This window comes from Dioscorea cayenensis, chromosome 9, assembly GCF_009730915.1.
Source record: "Dioscorea cayenensis subsp. rotundata cultivar TDr96_F1 chromosome 9, TDr96_F1_v2_PseudoChromosome.rev07_lg8_w22 25.fasta, whole genome shotgun sequence".
Lineage (NCBI taxonomy): Eukaryota > Viridiplantae > Streptophyta > Magnoliopsida > Dioscoreales > Dioscoreaceae > Dioscorea > Dioscorea cayenensis.
The window spans coordinates 11,637,445-11,659,371 of record NC_052479.1 but is presented as its reverse complement, the minus strand read 5'-3'; the positions used below and the strand labels follow the sequence as shown (position 1 = coordinate 11,659,371).

The 21,927-nt window shown below is 35.0% G+C and overlaps 3 protein-coding genes and 2 pseudogenes across 3 annotated transcripts; 2 read left to right on the top strand and 3 right to left on the bottom strand.

Annotated features, from left to right (window-relative positions):
* The first annotated feature begins 1,573 nt into the window (after window positions 1–1,573).
* On the top strand, window positions 1,574–2,349 carry LOC120269203. The gene has a single exon (XM_039276542.1). It carries the CDS (start codon window positions 1,743–1,745, stop codon window positions 2,346–2,348), a length of 606 nt encoding a protein of 201 aa, XP_039132476.1. The 5' UTR covers window positions 1,574–1,742; the 3' UTR covers window position 2,349.
* An 8,613-nt stretch (window positions 2,350–10,962) lies between these two features.
* On the top strand, window positions 10,963–12,063 carry LOC120268480. The gene has a single exon (XM_039275871.1). The coding sequence runs from the start codon at window positions 10,963–10,965 to the stop codon at window positions 12,061–12,063; it is 1,101 nt and encodes a 366-aa protein (XP_039131805.1).
* A 556-nt stretch (window positions 12,064–12,619) lies between these two features.
* Window positions 12,620–14,280, bottom strand: LOC120268479 (annotated as a pseudogene).
* Window positions 14,281–17,215: 2,935 nt separating this feature from the next.
* On the bottom strand, window positions 17,216–21,927 carry LOC120269470 (annotated as a pseudogene).
* Window positions 17,314–17,958, bottom strand: LOC120268478 (aldehyde dehydrogenase family 2 member C4-like). The gene is made up of 3 exons (XM_039275870.1): window positions 17,830–17,958; window positions 17,666–17,727; window positions 17,314–17,548 (listed from the first exon to the last, which is right to left on the bottom strand). The coding sequence occupies exons 1-3, from the start codon at window positions 17,956–17,958 to the stop codon at window positions 17,314–17,316; spliced, it is 426 nt and encodes a 141-aa protein (XP_039131804.1).

Genomic DNA, 21,927 nt, shown 5'->3' with positions numbered 1-21,927 from the left:
AATTGAGGGACATTGATTTTACTTTTAAGATATATAAAACTGTTTTTTTTTTATAATTTTATATTAAAAATAATTAATTAATTGCATCCACAAAACGTATATACAATATATGTAGCTCTGTTAATAATATTTTTAACTTTTGCAATATATATATATATATATTTAAATAAAATAAATAATTAAAGATATTTTCATGGGTCCTTGGAGTCAGAAAAGATACAGAGCAACAAAGGAATTATAAATTTGACAGTGTCATAAATGCAAATAGTTTCCACTCTCTTGAATATACAAAAAACGAATTGTTTGACTGTGACTTATTATTATAGAATGACTAACTGAATAAGGTTACCAACTTACCAAACACCAAATAAAAATAAGAAATGAAGTGCCTCCACTATGTTAATACACCTTATTTATAGTGCCTAATTGCTTACATATATATATATATATATATATATATATATATATATATGGACCAAAGGGCAAGCCCATGTGTTAGTCAAAGGATATTTGTGAAATTAATATTTTAGCACTTTTATCTTAAATTATTGAAGTCTGCATGGAAGTCTAAACTCTGGTAAAGTTAATTCTATTATGTAAAATTTGAACTCTCCTCACATTCTTTTTTTCAAAGAATTCAAAGTTAGAGTTATTTATCATCCAAATCGAATGATTTTAACCATTGCTAATATATTCATCTAATATTTTATTATATATCTTCATAAAATATTTTGATTTCCTCTCCACAGGATTCCCTCCTATATTATTATTATTATTATTATTATTATTATTATTATTACACAAACTAAAAAGTATAAAAGATCTTTTTCAAAGAAATTTCAAATCCACCTATTTGAACAAAATCCAAAGCTCGTTTGTAATTATAAAAAAATCCCTTTTTATTATAAGTAAATACAAAAATTTTAAAAAATCATTTCCTTCTTTTACTAAATCAACACTACTTATTTAAATTACTACATAAAGACGTTATAAATAACTTTAAATATTCTGAGTCACCCCCAATAATTCTACTTTCATATTTAACTTTCAATCTTTTTAAACATATTCTATATTTACACATATTCTATAAATAATAATATGCTTTGTATATACTTATTATTTAATAAATGTTTATTACTTCATATAAAAAAAACATACAAAAAAAATAATATCATTTCATATATAAAACATCCAAAATAATGATATATTCAGCATAAATTAAATATTTTTCTAAAAAATATAGATAAATCATATGTTAAAAATGAGCACATAGGAAGAACTAAGCTTTACAACATCTGTGCCCTCTATCTATTTGAACTAAAATTTAAATTTGTTTTTTCAACAAGACAAGCCTGATACCAGTGGGCGAAACTTTCGTTGGCCATATATATATATATATAAAATTAAAAAATAAAAGAGAATATAAATATAGAAAGTGAAGGGAAGGGAATGAATCCCTCACACAAGGGCATTTCCGTCAAAAAAAAATAAAAAAAAATCACAAGGACCTATCTGCAAAAACATCCCTCGAATTTCAAATGAAAATCTCAGACCACTACTCCTCCAAAGCGAATCCTTCTCTCACGCACTCCTCCAAACCTCGCTTCCCCCGTCCCCATCCCCAAACCCTAACCCTAACCCTAATCCCATCTTTAGACAGCGTAATTTCTCAGCTATCCCCCATTCCCTTCATTCATATACCCCCCCTTGCCTTCTCCAACCTCCCCACCAACCCTTCTCCCATGAAGCGAGCTCACAAATCCAAGCCTGGCGGCGGCCGTGTCCACCCCTCGCCGACCTACCCATCGATGGCTTCTTTGCCCACTGCCATCCTCGCCTTGGTCGCCGTCCTCTCGCCGGAAGAACAAGAGGTGCTCGCGTACCTCATCTCTGGCGATAAGGGGAAACGACGAGCGCCGCCGCGGCAGCATGAGCCGGAGCTCAGCTGTGATTGCTTTGGTTGCTATAAGAGCTTCTGGGCTCGTTGGGATGCGTCGCCAAATCGGCATCTGATCCACAGGATTCTTGATGCGTTTGAGGAGAAGCTTGAGGATGAAGGCAAGAAGGGTTTTCAGGTGAAGAAAGCCCGGCGGAGCCGGCGCCGGAATGGCAAGGGGGTTCCGGCGAGTGACGATCTTGACGCTGTGGAGAAGGAGATTAAGGGCTTTGATTCATTGGATGGACACGTGGATGGTGCTGATGATGGTGATGGTGATGATGATGATGATGATCATCGTCGTGGTGGCGGTGATGATAGTGGTGGTTCTGGTAACGCCGGTGAGAGTAAGAGCTCTGTCTTCAGGTTGGTGACTTTTATTGGTGAGAAAGTTTGGGCCGTTTGGAATTAATCTTTTTGAGGTAAAAGTTTTGCCACTTAAAAATATGTAATGAACTTTTAAGAAATCATCTAAAGCTCTTTTATTATTATTATTTATTTATTTATATTTACTGCATTAAAAAAATGTTAGAAAGGGTTTATAGATAAGATAAGTAAGTGTTAGTTTTAAATTATATTTAATTTAGTAGGACTGAGTTCAATAATGTTAGAAAAGTACAATAATTAAAGTTAATACTTTAATAAATGGTTTCTTTTCAGTGATTTATTTGATCTGTAGAAATATAATTATGTATAGATAAAATATAACATTAATAATTTTATTATCACACAAACATTTAAATTAGTTTGCAATAAAAAAAATATAAATTTTAAAAAAAATCTTTTATGCTTGTCTTTTGATTCCTTGCTTTTTATCAATCTTTTTGGCTTATCAAACATCTAAAACGATTAAATCTAAGTTTTTTTATTTTTTAAATAAATGCTACTGATTTATAATATTGTTTTGTCTTTTCATTGTTGTATGTGTTCTTTACTTTTAATTTTTCTACTAAAAAGTATCTATTAATTAATGAAATATTATTCAAGCCCTTAATGGAAATTCCAAGATAAGTATTTTTTAATAGTGTTCACTACTAAAAAAAATTCCTCTAATTAGTAAACTATTTTTTTATTGTTTGTAATAAATATACATTAAAAATAAATAAATTTCATATATATATTTATATATACTTCAATTGGGAGCATATATATATATATATATATATATATATCTTTTTCTTTTAACTCTTTTGTAGATTTGGTATCTAACACTCAAGTTGTTACTTGTCCTATTATTGAAAAAAGAAGTCTAAAAAAGCCAAAAAGAAAAGGAAAAGGAAAAGCATGGAACCTTGCCACCAATCTAAGCAAGCAATGGCTACTTTGGAATTTCCAAAAAGTAGAGGGATCTTGTTGTTCTATAACTTTTTAGTTTTTACACTGTTTCTATTCTTCACATAATTTATTCACATGCACTAACTCTTATTTATTTCTATTTTATTGCATAATGATATCCTCTCAAAAACCTACATAATTTTTATTTACATATACACCCTTGTATAATCTTAAAATTACACACATATACTTGCACAATTTCTCTTCCATCAACACCCATGGAAATCATTTAATTAAATACTCCCACGTTCCTAAATACATACCGTTTTAAGAAAAAAAATATTCCAAAACAATTATCATTTTACAATATCAAAACAATATTTATTTATTTTTTCCAATTTTACCATTTTCAATTTCCTAAGTTATATAAATAAAAAGAGTAAATATTTATAGTCTCAAGAAAAATACATGGTTTCAAGAGAGGGATAGTTTAGTAATTTGATTTTTTTATGTTAAAATTTAGATAATTAATGCTATCCTTAATTCTTGTGCAACACTCTTAAACGACACGTATTTAGGAATGAAAGGAGTATTATATATATATATATTTTTACAAAGGAAAAAAAATCATCTAGGTAAGTCCCTAGATTTGAAATTTAGGGACGTTTTAAATCTAAACTGTTGGATCATCATCCGATGGTTGATTGTTTATATAAACAATGTACACCTTTACTATTTATGATCACTGTAGAACGCGGTTTCTACGGTTCATAATGATAAGAGCCGTCAGATTATCATCCGATGGTTACTATAGACATCCCTAAATTTAAAATCTAGGGACATCCCTAGATGATGGTTCCTTTTTACAAATGCCACAAGCAAGCCCTATTAGTTAAAGGAGGCTTGCACTTGGGGCAAGGAGCATGTTTTAAACCCTGAATTCATTCATAACTGAAAATATGACACTTGTTATCAACATTGCTCCAGTATAATTTTGAACTTGAGGCACTCACATATTCGCACTCATCTTTTGCAGGGATCATTAATGTTGTTTAGTTATTAACCCTTTGGCATATTTTTTTAATAATTAAATATATATATATAAAGAAGTAAAATTTTAATTGGTTTGAAAGGGATGTTGATGCATTGGAGAATTCAAGATGGTTGGTAGAATGGGTAAAAACCCGAGAAGAGGTCATAGTGGGAATAAGTGAATGATAAAAATTATAGATTTGACCAAGTATATTTGTCCCTTAGGATGAATATTGAAGAAGATGAGAAAAGACATTCATGCAATTATACAAAAGTGAGACTTGGACTTCATCCTCAAATACTTTCTTGACTTAAAAACAAGTATATAGACACGCTTGAGAAAAGAAGCTTGATATTAACATCACTCTTGCTCCAATATAATAAATACACACTTATCACAGGTTTTGACTAAGTTTTAATTATATGAAAGTTCAAAGTAGGGAGGGAAAATCAAATAATTTTAAAAAATTGAGTATGATGGTATGTGTGATAGTATTTAGGGTATTTAGTGATGGAAGTTAGGATTATTTTTAAGGGACCAACATTGAAAGAAATTAAAAAGTGTAAAAAAAGCAATGAGGTTAAACAGTTGCCAAAAGAGGTTAAATAATAGATTTTCTTTGTACAAATAAAAAATTTTTTTAAAAATGTTTTTTAACCATATATATATATATATATATATATTAATAAAAAAACTATAACTATTTGTAAAAAAAAAGCACCCTCTAAAATTATAATTTGTTTTTACTATATAAATAAATTTATTAAAACCCCAGGGGATTTGTAGAAAATATATAAATAAATATAAACTATATATAAATTTATAAAAAAAATAGGGGTATTTGTAAAAACTATATATGAACCTAATTCTTGCAATTTGACTAATCTCTTCTTTTTTTTTAAAAAATTAATTTGATGAAATTTTTTCCAATAACAACAAAAATAATTTGTGTATGTGGGCCCTTATTAGTGTTTTACTGCTGAGTATGGTTATTAGTTTTGGTGTATATATATATATATATATATATATATAACTACTTTTATACTTCTATAAAGTATAAAACTGCATATATTTACTATTAAGTGAAATTAATCATCTGTGTGATTAGAAAATAAGTGATTAATATCTAAAAGCATGTAAAGGGTAAAGTGGTCTTTTTAATAAATGGATCAGATGCATTGTAGTGGCAATAACACATGGTTAATTATGAGTTATCATTGGTGAATTTGCTTTTTACTGTGTCTATTCTCTTGTGAAAGAGATTTTATACAAACAGACAAAATAAAAATAAAAATATAAAAATAAAACTGATTTTATTTTAACAGAAAGATTAAAGTAAAAAATCTTTCAAGCTCAAATTAAAATATTAAATTTTTTTAAAAATGACAACAATCAAGATAAAACAATGAAATTTCATTACATTGGGGATGGGAAGTACAAAACAACCTAACATCATTAGTGAAAACTGAAGAATATATCAATACAAAAACCTCCACATGATCACATCAATTGACACTACACTAAAAAAAAGTATTTTTTGAAAGGACCACGCAATTGTGCTTCAATCAAAACATTAAAAGAAATATAACAGTAAAATAAATTTGTGATTATGCATGTGAGTTGTTGTTATGATATGAATGATGATTTGCAGGGTTTTTTTTTTATCATCGAGCTAAATTTTTACTTAAATATTAGTTAACTGAAGATCCCTTCTAATCATTTAATAAAATTCAATTTCTCAAATCATATCACACTAACATTATTACTGAAAATTTTCCAATTAACCATCATTAGATCATTCCATATTTTAAAATTTTAAATTAACTGCATATAATAAAATAAGTCATTTGACTTTGTTCTGATATCTCAAATGTATGATATTATGGAGTTATTTGTCAAGGATGCACCCACTAGCGGAAGTAAGAATTGCGCTGCAAAATAACTCCGAGAATTTTTTTGGCACTATTGCATTCGGTGCAATAAGTTTTCCATGAAAATGTAGTTTCTCTGTCTTTAGGAGAAAATGAAATGGCAGTAACTAAAATATCAAATATTTTAATTAAAATTGATGAACTAATACTTTCCTGTTAGTACAAACAAGCTCAACCTTTCATTAGCTTAATTTTGTCAAGTATGTCATAAGTGTTTAATACAAATGATACCTGAAACAAAGATGAAAGATTTTTAAAAAGATAGTGGTCAACTTACCCCACAAAATCTCTTGTTCCCTGAGCCATCCCTGTTCTTTTTCCCCTCTTGCCATGGCAAGCGGGGGGCCACCTCCCACCCCCTCCCCGCCCTCATGGGCGGAGATTGCGGCTGCAGTTAAAAACCGTCCTTCCAATCCTTCCCCACTTGTTGAGGGTCCAGTGCTGCGCAAGCTAAAGGCTTCTGCGTCTGAGTTCATTCGTTTTGACAGTGACTCTGTGGCCCGTGCTCGTCTCCGATTCCAACACTCGCTGATTGGAAAGTTCTTTGGAAAACCCCCCATCTTCGAACAAATCAAGACTGTTCTTCTCACCAGATGGCAGGAGTTTGGCGAAATATCCATCTCCGATCTTCCTAACGGATATCTTTTGTTCCGCTGTGAATCACATGAAGTTTCTCAGAAGCTCCTATTTGAGGGTCCCTGGGGAGTGAATGGTGTTGTCCTTCAACTTGCTCCATGGAAACCCTTTTTTGAACCCGCCTTTGCCAAGCTATCTTCTGCTGTAGTTTGGGTGCAGTTGCACAACCTTCCCGTTGAGTTCTGGGATGGGGAGTCTCTGGAATTCATTGCTAGCTCTCTGGGATCTTTATTAAAGATTGACGACTTTACTTGCTCTTTGTCCAGGTCTAAGTATGCTAGAATATGTGTAGAGATCGATCTGAATAAACCTCTGAAGCAAGGTTTTTGGGTTGGGGATGATGCTCATAGAGTGTTTGTTGTGGTTCTCTATGAGAAGTTGCCCACCTTTTGTTATCACTGTGGCTTGGTGGGGCATGGGTCGAACCAGTGCAACCGCCGGAGTTCAGTGGAACAAAGCCGCTCCTCGCCACCCCCTTACCGGGTTCACAGTGAACCAAAAGGGAAGGAGGCGATGGTGGAATTGGATCCTATGAACGATGGCTGGGAGGCAAGGATCGACCAGATGACCCCTGAAGGTACGAACTATAGCAATGAGTCGGAAGAGACGTCCTTTGGTCCTTGGATGATTGTTTCCTGGCGGCGAGGACGTGGGGGAGGCCGCGGTGGTGCCAGAGGTGGTGCTGGTTCTTCGGTATCACGTGCGGCGCATGCGGAAGCCCCTGCGCCTTCCAACGGTACACTCCAAGCGTCTCCTCGCTCTGGGTACAACCACTCGACACGTGGCAGCTTCTCCTCTCGAGGCAGGGGAGGTCACCTTGGAAGTCTCTTGCGTGCATCGGGCCCCACCCCTGATCAGGCGGCAGGTATTAATGGAGTTGACACCTTTTTGCCTTCTCAAGACATGGGAACCATAATGGGTGGAGAATCCCACATCCCGAGGGACAACGGGCCGCCCAATATGTCTGACCCGGGTGCTAGTTCCAAGCCTTTTGTGAGTTCCAATGCCAAGCTGACCCACCTGCAGGATCCCGTTGGCACACCGCCCACGCTTAGGACATCTGAAGAGACATCTGCTGATCCTATTACTGGATCTCTTATCTCTTCACATGCCATGGTAGTGGAACAGGTCTCAGATGCTCTAAACCCACCCTCTTTGTCATTGAACTCTGATCTTCCCATGAGTAATTCTGATGGAGAGGAATCGGAGGGTGAGGATGAAGATAGTGAGATGTCTGATTACGAAGGACCGGAAGAACCAGATGATTGTATGACATTGGATCAATTTCAGTCAGGACTTCGCAAGGAAACCCTTGTTCGTAGGGTACCTCAGCATCCGGAATCCATCCATAAGAAAGGTCGGATGGATCAGGGGGTTGAGACTGCTCAGGGTTTGGGTGCTTCCCATTAAGTGGACTTTGTCCTTGTTCTTCTCTCAGTTTCTTCATGTTCTTAGTTCCTGTTGTTTTTTTGGTGATATCTTTTTATCCAATTTGTTTACATGTTTTTCACTAATATTACTAATATTGTCTGTTGGAATTGCAGAGGCATCTCTAGTCGGGATACCTTCACTCGTATTAAATTTTTGATGAAGAAATTCAAGCCTCTCATCTTCTGTCTAGTGGAAACCAGAGCTGATAACGGTCGGCTCGATAAGTTCTGTTAAAAAAATTCGCAAGTGTTGGGCCTGGGCCGCCATTGTTGCAGAAGGTTACTCTGGCGGAATCATTGTGGCTTGGCAGAGGCATATTGGCAAAGTCACTCCTATTGTCCGATCCAGGTTTGTTTTACACTTAGTAATCACTAACTGCAGGAACGAGTCCTGGATTATCTCTACTATTTACAACTCCACGCGCATACAGGAACAGTCTGCTGTTTGGTTTGAGCTCTCCTGTCTTGCTTCTATTACTATCCCCTGGATTCTCATTGGTGACTTTAATGCAGTAGCTTCTCCTTCTGAGTACCGGGGAGGATCTCCTATCTATTATCGTCGCAAGGCCCGAGTTTTCTCTTAATTTATAGCTTTTAATAATCTTATGGAGGTTAACTTTGCAGGTTCTAATTATACCTGGTGCAACAATCAATCGGGCATTGCAAGGAAATGGGCCCGGCTTGATCGCTGTTTGATTAACCCCTTAAGTATTGATTCTTTTGGCTCTTATATTATTAAACACCTTCCTAGGCTTTTTTCTGACCATGCCCCTCTTCTTCTTACTCTTACCCCTCGTGTGCCCCTCAAAAAAAAAAATTTTAGATTTGATAATTTTTGGCTTGAATACCTTGAATGTCATGATGTAGTTCGGGAAGCATGGTTTTTCATACCTCATTCTAATCCATTGCATGCTTTCACTCATCTACTATTTCGTGCTCGGACTAATCTTATTACTTGGAAGAACAGGGGTCTGAATTCTTTAGAGGCCAGTATCAATAATTTGGAATTGGAAATTCTAGAAGCTGAGGCGTTAGAAGGTTTAAATGGTAACTCAACTACTGTTGAAAATGCTCTTTTCCTCTTTTATAATCGTCTTCATCGCTTTGCATCGCAAAATTCCACTAAGTGGGCTCAACGTGCCCTGACGATTTGTGGGTTCTTCAGGGTGATATGAATACTAATTTTTTTCATAATTCTATTCGTTGTCGCAATCATGTTAACTCTATTCCTCTTATTACTAATGTTGCTGGAGTTGTTGTTACTGATCAGAAAGGCATAGAGAAAGAGTTCTGTGACTTTTATAAGAACCTTTGGGCCGATCCCTCGGACAGCTCGGTCATGGATATTTCTCAGGCGCTTCCCTCTAATCTTCCCTCGATCTCGGTTGCCGATGGAGTGGTTCTCACAAAGGAGGTTACCAAACTTGAGGTATATCAGGCTCTTAAATCCCTCCCTTCCGGTAAGAGTCCTGGACCTGACGGCTTCAATTCTGAATTTTATTGTTTTTTCTGGAATGACATTGGAGATTCTCTCTTTAATGCTATATCCTTTTTCTTTAACAATTCTATCATCCCTAATTCTTGGGGCCGTACTTACATCACTCTCATTCCTAAAAAAACTAATCCTAAAACTGTTTCTGATTATCGTCCCATTTCGCTTTGCAATGTTTGCTACAAAATTATTTCAAAAATTTTAGCGAATCGGCTCAAATCTATTCTGCCTCGGTTGATTGGTAGAGAACAATGTGTCTTTCTTGCTAATAGGAATCCTTTCGATAATATTGTTGCTCTTCAAGAAGTTGTGCATTCGATGGATCGAGAGATTGCATACCTCCCTAGGATGTTAGTGAAACTGGATATAGAAAAGGCATATGATACAATGAGTTGGAATGCAATTCTTGCCACTCTTTATCGGATGAATTTTCCTAGCATTTGGATTACTTGGGTTAATACATGCTTAAGGTCTCCCTCCTTTTCATTGTTAATTAACAAGCAACCTACTGTCTGGTTTAATTCATCCAGAGGCCTTCGACAGGGCGACCCTCTCTCCTCTTATTTATTTATTCTTGTTGCGCAAAATTTAACTGCTATTCTTAACTTTGCTATGCAACAGAACATGATTCCTGGATTCAATTCCTCCCTCAGTAGAAATTTTAATCATCTTATGTATGGGGACGATTTAATTCTTATTACTTTAGCTTCTAGGAAGGCTGCCCATAACATCAATTTATGTCTGTCTATATATGGTAAGCTCACAGGTCAACGTGTCAATAAATCTAAGTCGGATATTTTCTTTCCTTCTAGATTTAACCCTAGACTCAAAAAGAGCATTTGTTCTATTCTTGGGTATAAAATTGGCAGTTTTCCTTTTCTGTATCTTGGGATGGTGATCTCTCCCAAGAGATTATTGCTTTCTAACTTTTCCAAGATGATTGCTAAAACTGAAAATATTCTTTCTTCTTGGAATCACTCCAAAATCTCAATGGCTGGTAAAGCAATCCTTATCAATTCTGTCTTGTTGTCCACCCCTGTGTACTATTTGTCTGTGTACCCAGTTCCTGACACAATCCTTGATGGAATCACTAAGGTTGCTAGATCTTTCTTCTGGTCAAAGATTGGCAATTGAAAAGGCATGAACTCAGTTAGTTGGACAGATATTACACTTAAGCGCACTGAGGGGGTCTCTCAATCCGGAATTTGCGTGCATCTAAAATCTCTTTAATGGCTAAAAATGTTATTAGTTATCTTAATCATCATGATGCCATATGGGTGGACATTTTATATCATAAGTATGGGCAAGTGAACTTCTGGACTGACACTATTCCTGCGAACTGTTCTTGGTTTTTTAGAGGTCTTTGGCATAATGCTGATATCATTAAACCTCAACTTTGGCTTCATCATTTTTATCCTGCTGCTACTAATATAATGTTTGATTCTTGGTACTTTGAAATTCCTTTAGCTTTTAAGCCTACCTATCTCAATATGCATGTGGATTATGACCATTTGAATATGTCTGATTTGATTCTGGATGATGGTTGGAATATCCCTTTGATGAGCTCCATCTTTGGGGAATTCTTGAACTTTGATTATCTGCATTTCAACCGAGTGTGCAATGGTGCTAATAACAAATGGGTCTGGTTCCCCAAGTCCAAAAATCACAAGCTGACCTCTATGGTTTATACCCATTTCAACAATTCGGTTGGTAACCATGATACCTGGAATGGTTGGGGCAACCTTTGGCGCTTGTCTGTTGCTCCCAGGCCTAAACACTTCATTTGGTTACTATTACATAATGGTATTAAAACATATGAGTATCTTTACAGGTTGAATCTGGGTGCCCAAACCTTTTGCAAATTCTGTAATCTTGACTTTGAAAATACTGAGCACCTATTCAACTCTTGTCCCAAAACACAGATTGTTTGGCAACAGGTTAGTAATGCTATTGGTAAGCAAATTGTCTTTCACGAAGGGTTCTCAACTGGTAATTGGCTGTCTCCGGACCATCCTGAATATGACTTGAATGTTCAGTCCATAATTGGGGTGACTTCTTGGCTCATTTGGAAGACTCGATGTAACCTTATATTTCGTCAAGAATCTCCTGACTTTCAATCCATTCCCTATCGTAGGCAACTAATCATGTCAGGGAGTTCTCTCAATCTTCAAATTTTAATTCCAGCAAGCAACTCATACTTAGTAATTTTTCCATCAATGATGGGCCTTATCTTTTTGTGGCTTCTACGAGTCATAGAGAGGCTAATACTCATGGTGTCGGTTTTTCATCTTACTAATGGTTACTCTCGCTTGTGTGTGTGGTACTCGTAATAATTTTGCGTAATCAACCCTTGAAGTCGAATCCTTAGCCCTTTTGATTGCACTTGGCGCCTCCATGCGTCCCGATCTCCAAGTTAAAACGATCTTCATTGCTTGCTTTGAGCTCTTCAACATCATTAAACATGGCTGTGATCCTCAAGCTTGGCGATTGAACCCGTTAATTCTCAGCATCAACGATTATCTTTCTAGCTTTGATCTCCCACGAGTGTGCATTATTCCGAAGGCCTGGATGAATGTTGCCAATAATCTGGCGATCCATGGAGTTAACTCCCATGCTCTCACTCTTTTTCCATCGTGGTAAGGATCTACTGCTACGGCTCATGAAGCAAGTCCTCAAGTCCGGCATTAGTTTGTAATCTTTATTTTGTTTTATTGTGTGTTTGTTTTTATTGTTTTTGTCTGTGTTGTTTTTTCTGTTTTCTTTTGGCTTGGATCTGTATCTTTTAAAACTCCTGTGTAATTTTTTTGTTTGTTATCAATAAAATAGCTCATAGAGCTCCTTCCCACCACCCCAAAAAGATGAAAGATCATGCACAAGATCATACTATCAGTGCCCTGAATAAGCCATGTCGAATGCAGACACAGTATTGACAAATTTAATCCGTCGAATCCGTGGCCCGCTTTGCTTGATCGCACAGGCAACCTTGTCTTCGAGTGGGCATCGCGGTCCTAACATCAAGAACACATGGTTGTTCAGTCTTCTTGCCCTCCTCTAGGGGTGTAATAGTTCGAGCTCGAGCCGAGTAGTAGTGAGCTCGAGCTCGACTGAAAATTCGGTACTTGATACTCGGCTCGAGCTTGATTGAGTATTCATTTTATAACTCAAGCTCGAAAAGGCTGAACATGACCAATAACATTATGTTTGAGCTCAACTTGAGCTCGAAAGTTTTTCTCTTTAATTTTTATCAAATAAATCTAATATTATATATATACATATATGTTCAATTAGGCTCATGAGCACTCGAACCAAGTATCACAATACTCAAATTTGGCTCGCTCAAAGCTACTTGAACTACTCGAGCTCGAGCTCGGCTCGACCGCGATCAAGCCAAATTCGAATTTTCAAAGAGTCGAGCCCGAGTAGCTTGCGAGTAGAGATGTATCATTTACACCCCTACCCTCCTCACAGCTTCCAATAAGTTTTCATATACTATTGCAGGGCAACCAAGTAAGGGGGGTGAGCAGGAAGTTACACACATCAGGCAGAGCTCAAGAAAGAATCTGGGAAAGCACATGACCAAGTTCAATGATTTTGTCATAGGAACAGTTGGCTGTTAATCATAATTAGTTGATAAAAGAGTGAATGTAATTTCAATAGCTGGAGTTTGTTAAAGGGGGGTTATTACAAAGGAGGTAGTGTCCTGGCATAGATGGTGCTTGATAGAGAATTAATGGCCAGGTTGTTAGGAATTGTAATGATTCTCAGAACGATTCGCTATATAACTGAATGAGTAATGAGGAGAATGGCATATATCTTTGGCCACATTTCCCTTAATTCTCCAGTCTATCTCTCCCCTTCTTTCTCTACATCTTTCCATCTTGAATCCTGAGACCGCTGAAGCTAATTACATATATCCCTTCTCAAGCCGGAGATAAAAAAGAGTTAGAAACTAAAAGAACAGAGCCAACTCATTTACTCACTACATGACTCGAAAAAAATATAAATGCGTATTTAGAAAACAAAAGTGTCATGGAAATCTTCGCAAGGAGATACCTGGGAAAATACGGAAATCTTGGCTGCACCGTGCTGTATGAGTGTAGCAGAGTGCTCAACTTCAGCGACATTGATGAATTAATTGGTATGAGAAGACGAAAAGCTCAAAGTGCAGTTGTTGACAAAGTAAATACATAATTGTACAACTAGCCCAGGCTACCGAATCACACAAGATATCATGATTTTTTGATTGGTTGATAACTGTCTCCTCCAAATATTCCTGAGATTTTCAGGAATTTCAGTAAATCACAGGCTGAAAAAAAAAATCATGGAGTTGCACGGTAATATCTACTTGCAAACTGAAGGCCACTAAAAATACAATAAAAATCCTTTGAAGTGGTAATATTGATGAACTCTGTTTTAGGATTGGTGCTCCATTTACTGTAGTAGTGTTTATCCAATGCTGCTGCACTTGTGAAGGCAAGAGCGTATTCTAGGACACTTCCGGTCTTGAGGTTCATTTTGTATAAGAGCTCTGCACAAAACCAAGACATTTAATTTCAGAACCTGAATTGGTGAAGATTTGATAAGACATGAATATCACAGCCATTTAATTTCAGCAAACTCTCAGTATCCACAAGAGGAAAGTTCGTCTAAAAGCTCTTTACATCATTTAGCTGCTAAAAAATAAGTTACGTAAGTGTGTGTAAAATAATAATAATAATAATTATTATTATTATTATTATTATTTAATTAATTGACGTTGTGATTGACTTTCTAGAAACAATATCTCTTTAAAACAATTCAAATGATTAAAATCAAAATTTATAATTTAATTTAAAACTTCTTTGAAATTTATATATATTTATTTAAATTGTTTTTAAAAAAAAGATAAATCTTAAATTTGAATGAAAACTAAATTTTATTTGACTAGGATTAGAAATTAATATCTATTATTAGTATTTTTATCCATTTGTTTTTATCCATTTTATCCATTTATTTAAAATTATCCAATTTAATTTAGCAATTGCCTTTTCCTATAAATTATCATCACAACTAAAATTTTCACTTACTAAAAAAATTCTTACATTAAAGAAAGTAGAAGCGGAAGAAGAGTGCGAGATCAATACGATGTCTTCTGTAAATCTTATTATTGGGATGAGATTTGTGCCCAGAGATGATGAACTTCTTGTACTCTTACATAATAAGGCTACAAGCATGTTAGAAATTCCACAACAATTCAACGTTATCATCGATGCAAACGTTTACGATACTGAACCTTGGAATCTTAGAAGTAATAATTCTTTTCACTTTTGTTTTCGTATATAAAATTTGATGAATTCTCATACGTTAAGCATGCATGTTTCAAACCTTGTGTTCTATGATCTCTTATTCTATGTCTTATTTTCTATTTTATTATTATTATTATTATTGTTTTTAATAATTTGGATTATATTTTATAGTGTGAGGTATTATTTATCCAAATATTAAATATTAAATAGATATGTAAAATACTATCCATGCTTCCATGATCTATGTCTACCTGGCTTTGTTTATGACGCAGAAGCTCACGCATATGTTGTTTTTTTTTTAAATTTCTTATTATTTCTTAATTTATTTTTTATTTTTTTTATTTTTATAAATCTTGGGGTTTGAAGTGGAAATTGTTTATAATTATTTCAACAAAACAAAGATAACTTTGAATGAAAACTCTTTTTATTTATTAGACTAGGATTATAGTATGTTTTTATTTTTATTAAGTTAATTAATTGCTATTCAACCTGCCGAATTATATATTTTACAATTATTGTATTTTTTGTTTTGAATTTAATTTATGCATGTGATATAATAATATTCATAAATTTATCTTAAATAAAATTACAACCACTTACTTATTTGATGGTAGATATTTCATGAAATTAAAATTTAAATAAATGATTACTGTATTATGTATGAGGAATTTTATTTTCATTTTGAATAACTATAAATCATATTATTTTGCAGAGGATACTTTGTATAAACTGGAGAATGAAGTATATTATTTTTCAGTGGTGAAACGTAAAAGTCGACAAAGAAAAAATAATATATTAGAAAGAACCGCTGGCAATGGTTATTGGCATATGAATGGTCAAAATATTCCTATAAAATATAAAGGTAAAGTTGTTGGTCATAAAACTGCCTTGAAGTATTATCATTATGATAAAAATAAAAAGAAAGTGCAAACCAAATGGCTAATGAATGAATATAGACTAAAGGCGTTGTCAGATGACTTTCAGAAGGTATGCAACAGAACAAATTACTTATAAAGAAAGTTAGATATTTTGTTGTTTAATTATTAATTTGTTGAACATGTGAAGCAACTGACACGTGGTGTATGTGCATGCATGCAATGCAGCCTGCAGAGTTGGTGTTGTGCCGTATTCAGAGGTCAAGGACAGGGAGTGACGTGGAAGAGGAATTTGCTCTTAATTATGAAAATCAATCATCTGATTTTTATAATATTGCTGATCATCAAACAACATTGCCTAATCAAGTTCAAGATCTAGTTAATTCTGATGATTGGGAGAGGCCAAGATCAAAGAGGTTGAGGAGGGACATTAACACTAATAATGGCACTCAATATGGCAGCACAAATACTGATCAAGTACAAATGACACCAACATCAGGTTACCAGGAGTATCAATATTGTTACAACACATCCATTAGTGTTCCTGATCAGCAGCAACAACAACAGCAGCAAAACTACATCACAAATAGTATTGTTCCTGATGAACATCAACATTTTAGCAAAAGTAGTGTTCCTAATCTACATGATCAATTTTATTTCAACACATGTAGTGTTCCTCAGCAGCAGCAGCAGCAACAACAAGATTATCAACAACAATGCTTTGACATTGGAAGGGAGAACTCCACTGTTACACTACCGTGCTATGATATGCAACATACTTCAAAAGCAGGGAATGAGAAAGGCAATGCCTTTAGTGATGATTGGATGGCAATGATAGATGTACCATCACCCAGTGTTTTGCTTCCTTTCCCTGATGATGTGTTTAAGCTTGATGACCACATGATGAATGCTTCCCTGAATACAGCAGCAGCAGCAACCACAACAACATGACGTTGAGATGATGAGCAGCAGTAGTGTTCCTCATGATGATAATTAGTATGACGAAGTTGATGAATGGTTGAAAAACACAAATATTTAGATACCCTGGTAGTGATGTATAATTTCAAGGGTTTTCAGCATATGTTATTTTGTCCCTTGTAAGAAAGACTGATTATTGAAGTGTGATATAATAAAATGAGTACATAACTACATATTTAATGTTGTTGGTTGATGCATTTTGATTATTTGATGCATGCATTTCTCTGCTTTCATCCTAATTACATAAATTATGATGGGGAATTACTACTGTATGATGACATTATTATCTTTCAGATCCTCTGTTTAAACATGAATTGGTATAATTATTGATCATGCAAAACGAGTGTTCTGCAGTACAATTCAGAATTGAGAGCAGAGTTTGGTTCCAATATTTATTATCATATTAAAACCAGGGAGAACCAAAGATGGGAGTGACTACTGACTAAACTTGAAGGTATTTATCAAGTGCATTGAGTCCCAAATCTCTACCGAAGCCGCTCATCTTGTATCCTCCATAAGGACAGTCCCGGTCAAAAGCAAAGTAGCAGTTTATCCATATAACACCAGAACGTATCGATCTCGATACTCTGTTAGCTGTGTTGAGATCCTTGGTCACAATGCCTGCTGTCAGTCCATATTTTGTGCTATTGGCTTTCTCAATTGCTTCCTCAATAGTTCTCCAGAAATCAAAAGGAATTAAAAAAAAAAAGCAGTCTATCAATTCCTCAAATCACCACTCACAAAACATTGTGCATTGATGCATTATTAATTGCAGAAATTAAGTGGAGATTTACTTGAACTTTATGAGAGACATCACTGGTCCAAATATTTCATCCTGTGCAATCTTCATATCATTCTGTCAAAACCATTGCCACATTGTTTCACAGATTGAGTTTTAACATTAGCAACACAAACAACAGTCATCCGAAAAACGAATAAAATCATGAAGATTACTCACTTTGACATCAGTAAATATCGTCAGTTCAATGTAGTAACCTTTCTCTCCACACGGCTTTCCTCCAGTGAGTAATGTTGCTCCCTCTCCTATACCAATGTCGATGTATTTGAGAACCCTTTCAAACTGCATCTTGTCCACCTTCAAACAACAGTAATTCCAAAATTTTCGTTAGTTCATCGTATTCTTTGGACACTATATTTCTTTTGAGCAAAAAACACAGATAAAAGAGTGAGTTAGAAAATCACTTGAGGCCCTTGATGAACTTGAGGATTAAAAGGATCACCAACCACCCAGTTCTTACACTTCTCCACTGCTTTCTTTACAAACTCATCATAGATCCCTTCCTGCACATAAATACGAGACCCTGCCACGCAAATCTCGCCTGCATTTCATCCAAACAAAAAAAAAAAATTTTAACATCTTTCTTTGTTGTAAAAAACCGAAGAATATATGCTCAGGTTTGGTAAGAAAACAAGACCTTGTTGGTAAATATGGATGTGTGAATCAGAGCAACTGCCATATTGGCATCAGCACCGGCATCAGCAAAAATGAGGACCGGAGACTTTCCTCCCAATTCAAGTGACACAGTCTTCAAGTTGCTCTTTGCTGCAGCTCCCATAATTAGTCTTCCTACTTCTGTTGATCCAGTGAAACTCACCTAAAAATAATTACAAGATGGCAACCAAGCATTAGAACTTGCAAAACTTGATACTTACATAATTTCATCAACACAATCACAAGTTACAAACACTACTCTACATTGCCATTATGTTTGAATGACATATATACTAATGAATGCAACAACCATTAGAACAAGTAAAAATTGATAGATAGAAACTGAAATTTCACTGACACTATGATTTGTCATTGTAAAAATCTATACATATAAATTCTTTGGTACATATAAAAAAGGTATGCAAATGGGCAAAATCCATTACCGCATCAACATCCATATGAGAAGCAAGAGCAGCACCAGCTGTAGACCAAATTCAGTGACTACATTGATCACTCCATCAGGAATACCTGCCTGTAAGAGTGCAAATACTTAAAACCATTGCTCGTTTTTGCTTCAATAATGTTATTTTTACAAACTAGACTTCCATATTTTGAGAGTTTCGCAAACAAACACAATGTACCAGTTCAGCTAAATGGCAATAGTAGAGGGCGGAGAGCGGAGTTTGCTCGGCTGGTTTGTCCACAGGCATTCAAATAATCAATCAAGATGTCAACCATTTTGTAATTAGCAACTCATGAACCATCTTCATTTTGTGATTAGCTTTCCATAAACAGACAATGCTCGTGGATTGCTGGCTATTAACAATATGATTGCTTAAATAGGTAGCAAATTACCTCAAATTGCATAACCAATCATCTGGCCAATGTGGTCAAAAACACTATTTTTCTCTGATTCAAATGACTTCCAATTAAGGAGGCCTTTGTAGATGATAAATGCAGCCACTGGTTTACTATTGCTGAAACCTATGTTTCAAAAAACACAATTGATTAAAGCATCAATGTTCTCCTGTAAGAAGACAATCTCCAAGTCAATAATAAAGCATCATATACAGAAAGCATTTCAACATAAGACCTCGACAACTTGGGATTAGAGTTTGCATAATCCTAGGCATTGGTGGGGCACTACACAGTTTCTAAGAAAAACATAAACATTATTTTAATAGATCAAACTTTATGAGAAGAATTACAAGAATATTAGACATTCAATATGATCATGTTCATTGCATCATTTACAAGTAACTCTGACAATGTTGACAATATTCATAATTCAATGAAAAGAAATTGTAAGGTGATAATTTTCTAAATTATGTTGTTTTCATTATGACATGTTCTATCCTTTTTCTTTATTTTTATCTACTCTGCTTATATTGGTTATTCTGACCATATTATCCTTTCTACTAAGCAAACTTAATTATAGAAAACATAAGCAACAGGATGTGCATTGATCACCTTAAGCTCTTTGAGCTCAACATGGCCATAATCCAAATTCTGCAAGGAAAATAAAGCAAAAGCATTAGAAACAAAGTAAAAAAGACTAATTGGGACTAAAATTAAGATCTGCATTTCATTAAGAATGAAACATTTGTAACTGAGAACATTTTATGTATCTTGTTGAAACTGCTTGTGTGTATGCTAATCAAACTCTCCTTCCACATTGCATTTTATAGAAAACTTAATTATAGAAAACATAAGCAACAGGATGTGCATTGATCACCTTAAGCTCTTTGAGCTCAACATGGCCATAATCCAAATTCTGCAAGGAAAATAAAGCAAAAGCATTAGAAACAAAGTAAAAAAGACTAATTGGGACTAAAATTAAGATCTGCATTTCATTAAGAATGAAACATTTGTAACTGAGAACATTTTATGTATCTTGTTGAAACTACTTGTGTGTATGCTAATCAAACTCTCCTTCCACATTGCATTTTATATATATGAATCAAGAAATGCTTCTATAAATTAATGAAAAGAAAACAAGGAATGCAATCCCCCAAAAACACAAAATCAAAGAGAGCTCTTCACAGCAGTGCAGCTATCAAAGTTATGCAAGACCACAACATCAACGATGCCATATTCTGGCAAAAAAGGCTAGGAAAATGCGATAGAAGGCCTGCTCAACAATGACTGTCAAGCAGAAATGCATCCATTGATTCACTTGCTCATGCATGAATATCTAGACACATTAAGCAATGGACTAGTGGGCCTTTAAATTAAAGATAATGGCAAATTAATTCAGCACACAAAAGAACTTCCTAATGATAAAAAAAAAAAATCAACCTATTGCTTACGAACATCCATGAATTCATATATCTAACAAACATTACATTTTATTTCAAGCATTACAACAAACACATCAATGCCAACATAAACAGGGCAACATAAAGCCAGTCTTAACCAAGTATCCGCTCAGACATAACAAAGATCAAAAGCATTGATGATTGTCTACAACATACTTGCGTATGAATGACCAATGCCCCTTCCATTACTAGAAAATTTTGAGGAACTTGCAATTATGAAATTAGGGCATAAAAAATCAAGGGAAAGAAAAAAAACAACAAGACTAAAAAAATACCCATACCTTGACCCTCCTGCTAGTGTCAACTTTCTCAAGCTTGAGCACAAATTGATCAAAAGAGTAGTACAGGATCAATCGGGAGTGGCATTCAACATACAGGTTAATCAAATTCTTTAAATCACTAATCTCCATAAATCAAAGCAAAAAAATCTCTCATTAACTCATAAATTTCTCACAATCACATCAAAAACAAATACAATTACATGATTAAAGAGGCAACTGAAAGTCCCTCATGACTACGGCCATGGTGCGAAAGCCTAGAATGTAGTGGAGGCCATTCTCAGAAAGAAGTAGATCAGGAGTGAGCTTAGTTTTGGTGCGCGGTGCCCTAGCTACTCCTCTCCCTAACCCAACTACACCACTGCCGTCGGATGTAGAACAACCAAAATGGAGAACACCGGAGGGAAATGTGAAATTAAAAAGGGAATACTGAAGAGAGAGAGGTTTCTCACCAACACCCCCATCACCGCCGTAGCCAATCGCCGTCGATGAGGGAGAACTGAGAGATCGGCTGAGATAATGTCCTTGGCTTAATGATTCAAGTTTAAACCACAAACTCTATGCTCAAGAAGATGTGAACAATAAGCTTGCATCGAACTGTAAAAGAACAACAAACACAATGAGTGGCACCATTATTTACTTCCTAAGTACATATTGATCCCAAAAGGGCCAAAACCAGAAATTCATAAGTTAAGCCTTACCGATTAGCCTGCCAACACCAATGATGATATTTTTTTCACACGTACATAAGCTGCAAGTCACAATCTATATATAAAATGATTCTAATATTCAGTGAAAAGTGGATGGTGATCCTATGTGCAAAGGATTTGAGCTATTTATATTGAAAAAGAGATGTGCATTACCGGATGAAGCACTTTCTATGAAACAAAGTAATAATTCTGGTTTGGATTAAATCATAAGTAGATATTAAGTAGAGTGTCCGATTGAGTAATAACAAATGGTAAGTGAATTGATGGTACCACAAGCTTACCAGCAACCTCTGCTTG

Coding starts and splice junctions, on each gene's coding strand:
- LOC120269203 (XM_039276542.1), top strand. CDS start 1,743: ATGAAGCGAGCTCACAAATCCAAGCCTGGCGGCGGCCGTGTCCACCCC.
- LOC120268478 (XM_039275870.1), bottom strand. CDS start 17,958: ATGCAGTTTGAAAGGGTTCTCAAATACATCGACATTGGTATAGGAGAG. Junction 17,728..17,829: donor CGATATTTACTGATGTCAAA/GTGAGTAATCTT, acceptor TGGTTTTGACAG/AATGATATGAAGATTGCACA. Junction 17,549..17,665: donor ATGTCTCTCATAAAGTTCAA/GTAAATCTCCAC, acceptor TGATTTCTGGAG/AACTATTGAGGAAGCAATTG.
- LOC120268480 (XM_039275871.1), top strand. CDS start 10,963: ATGGCTAAAAATGTTATTAGTTATCTTAATCATCATGATGCCATATGG.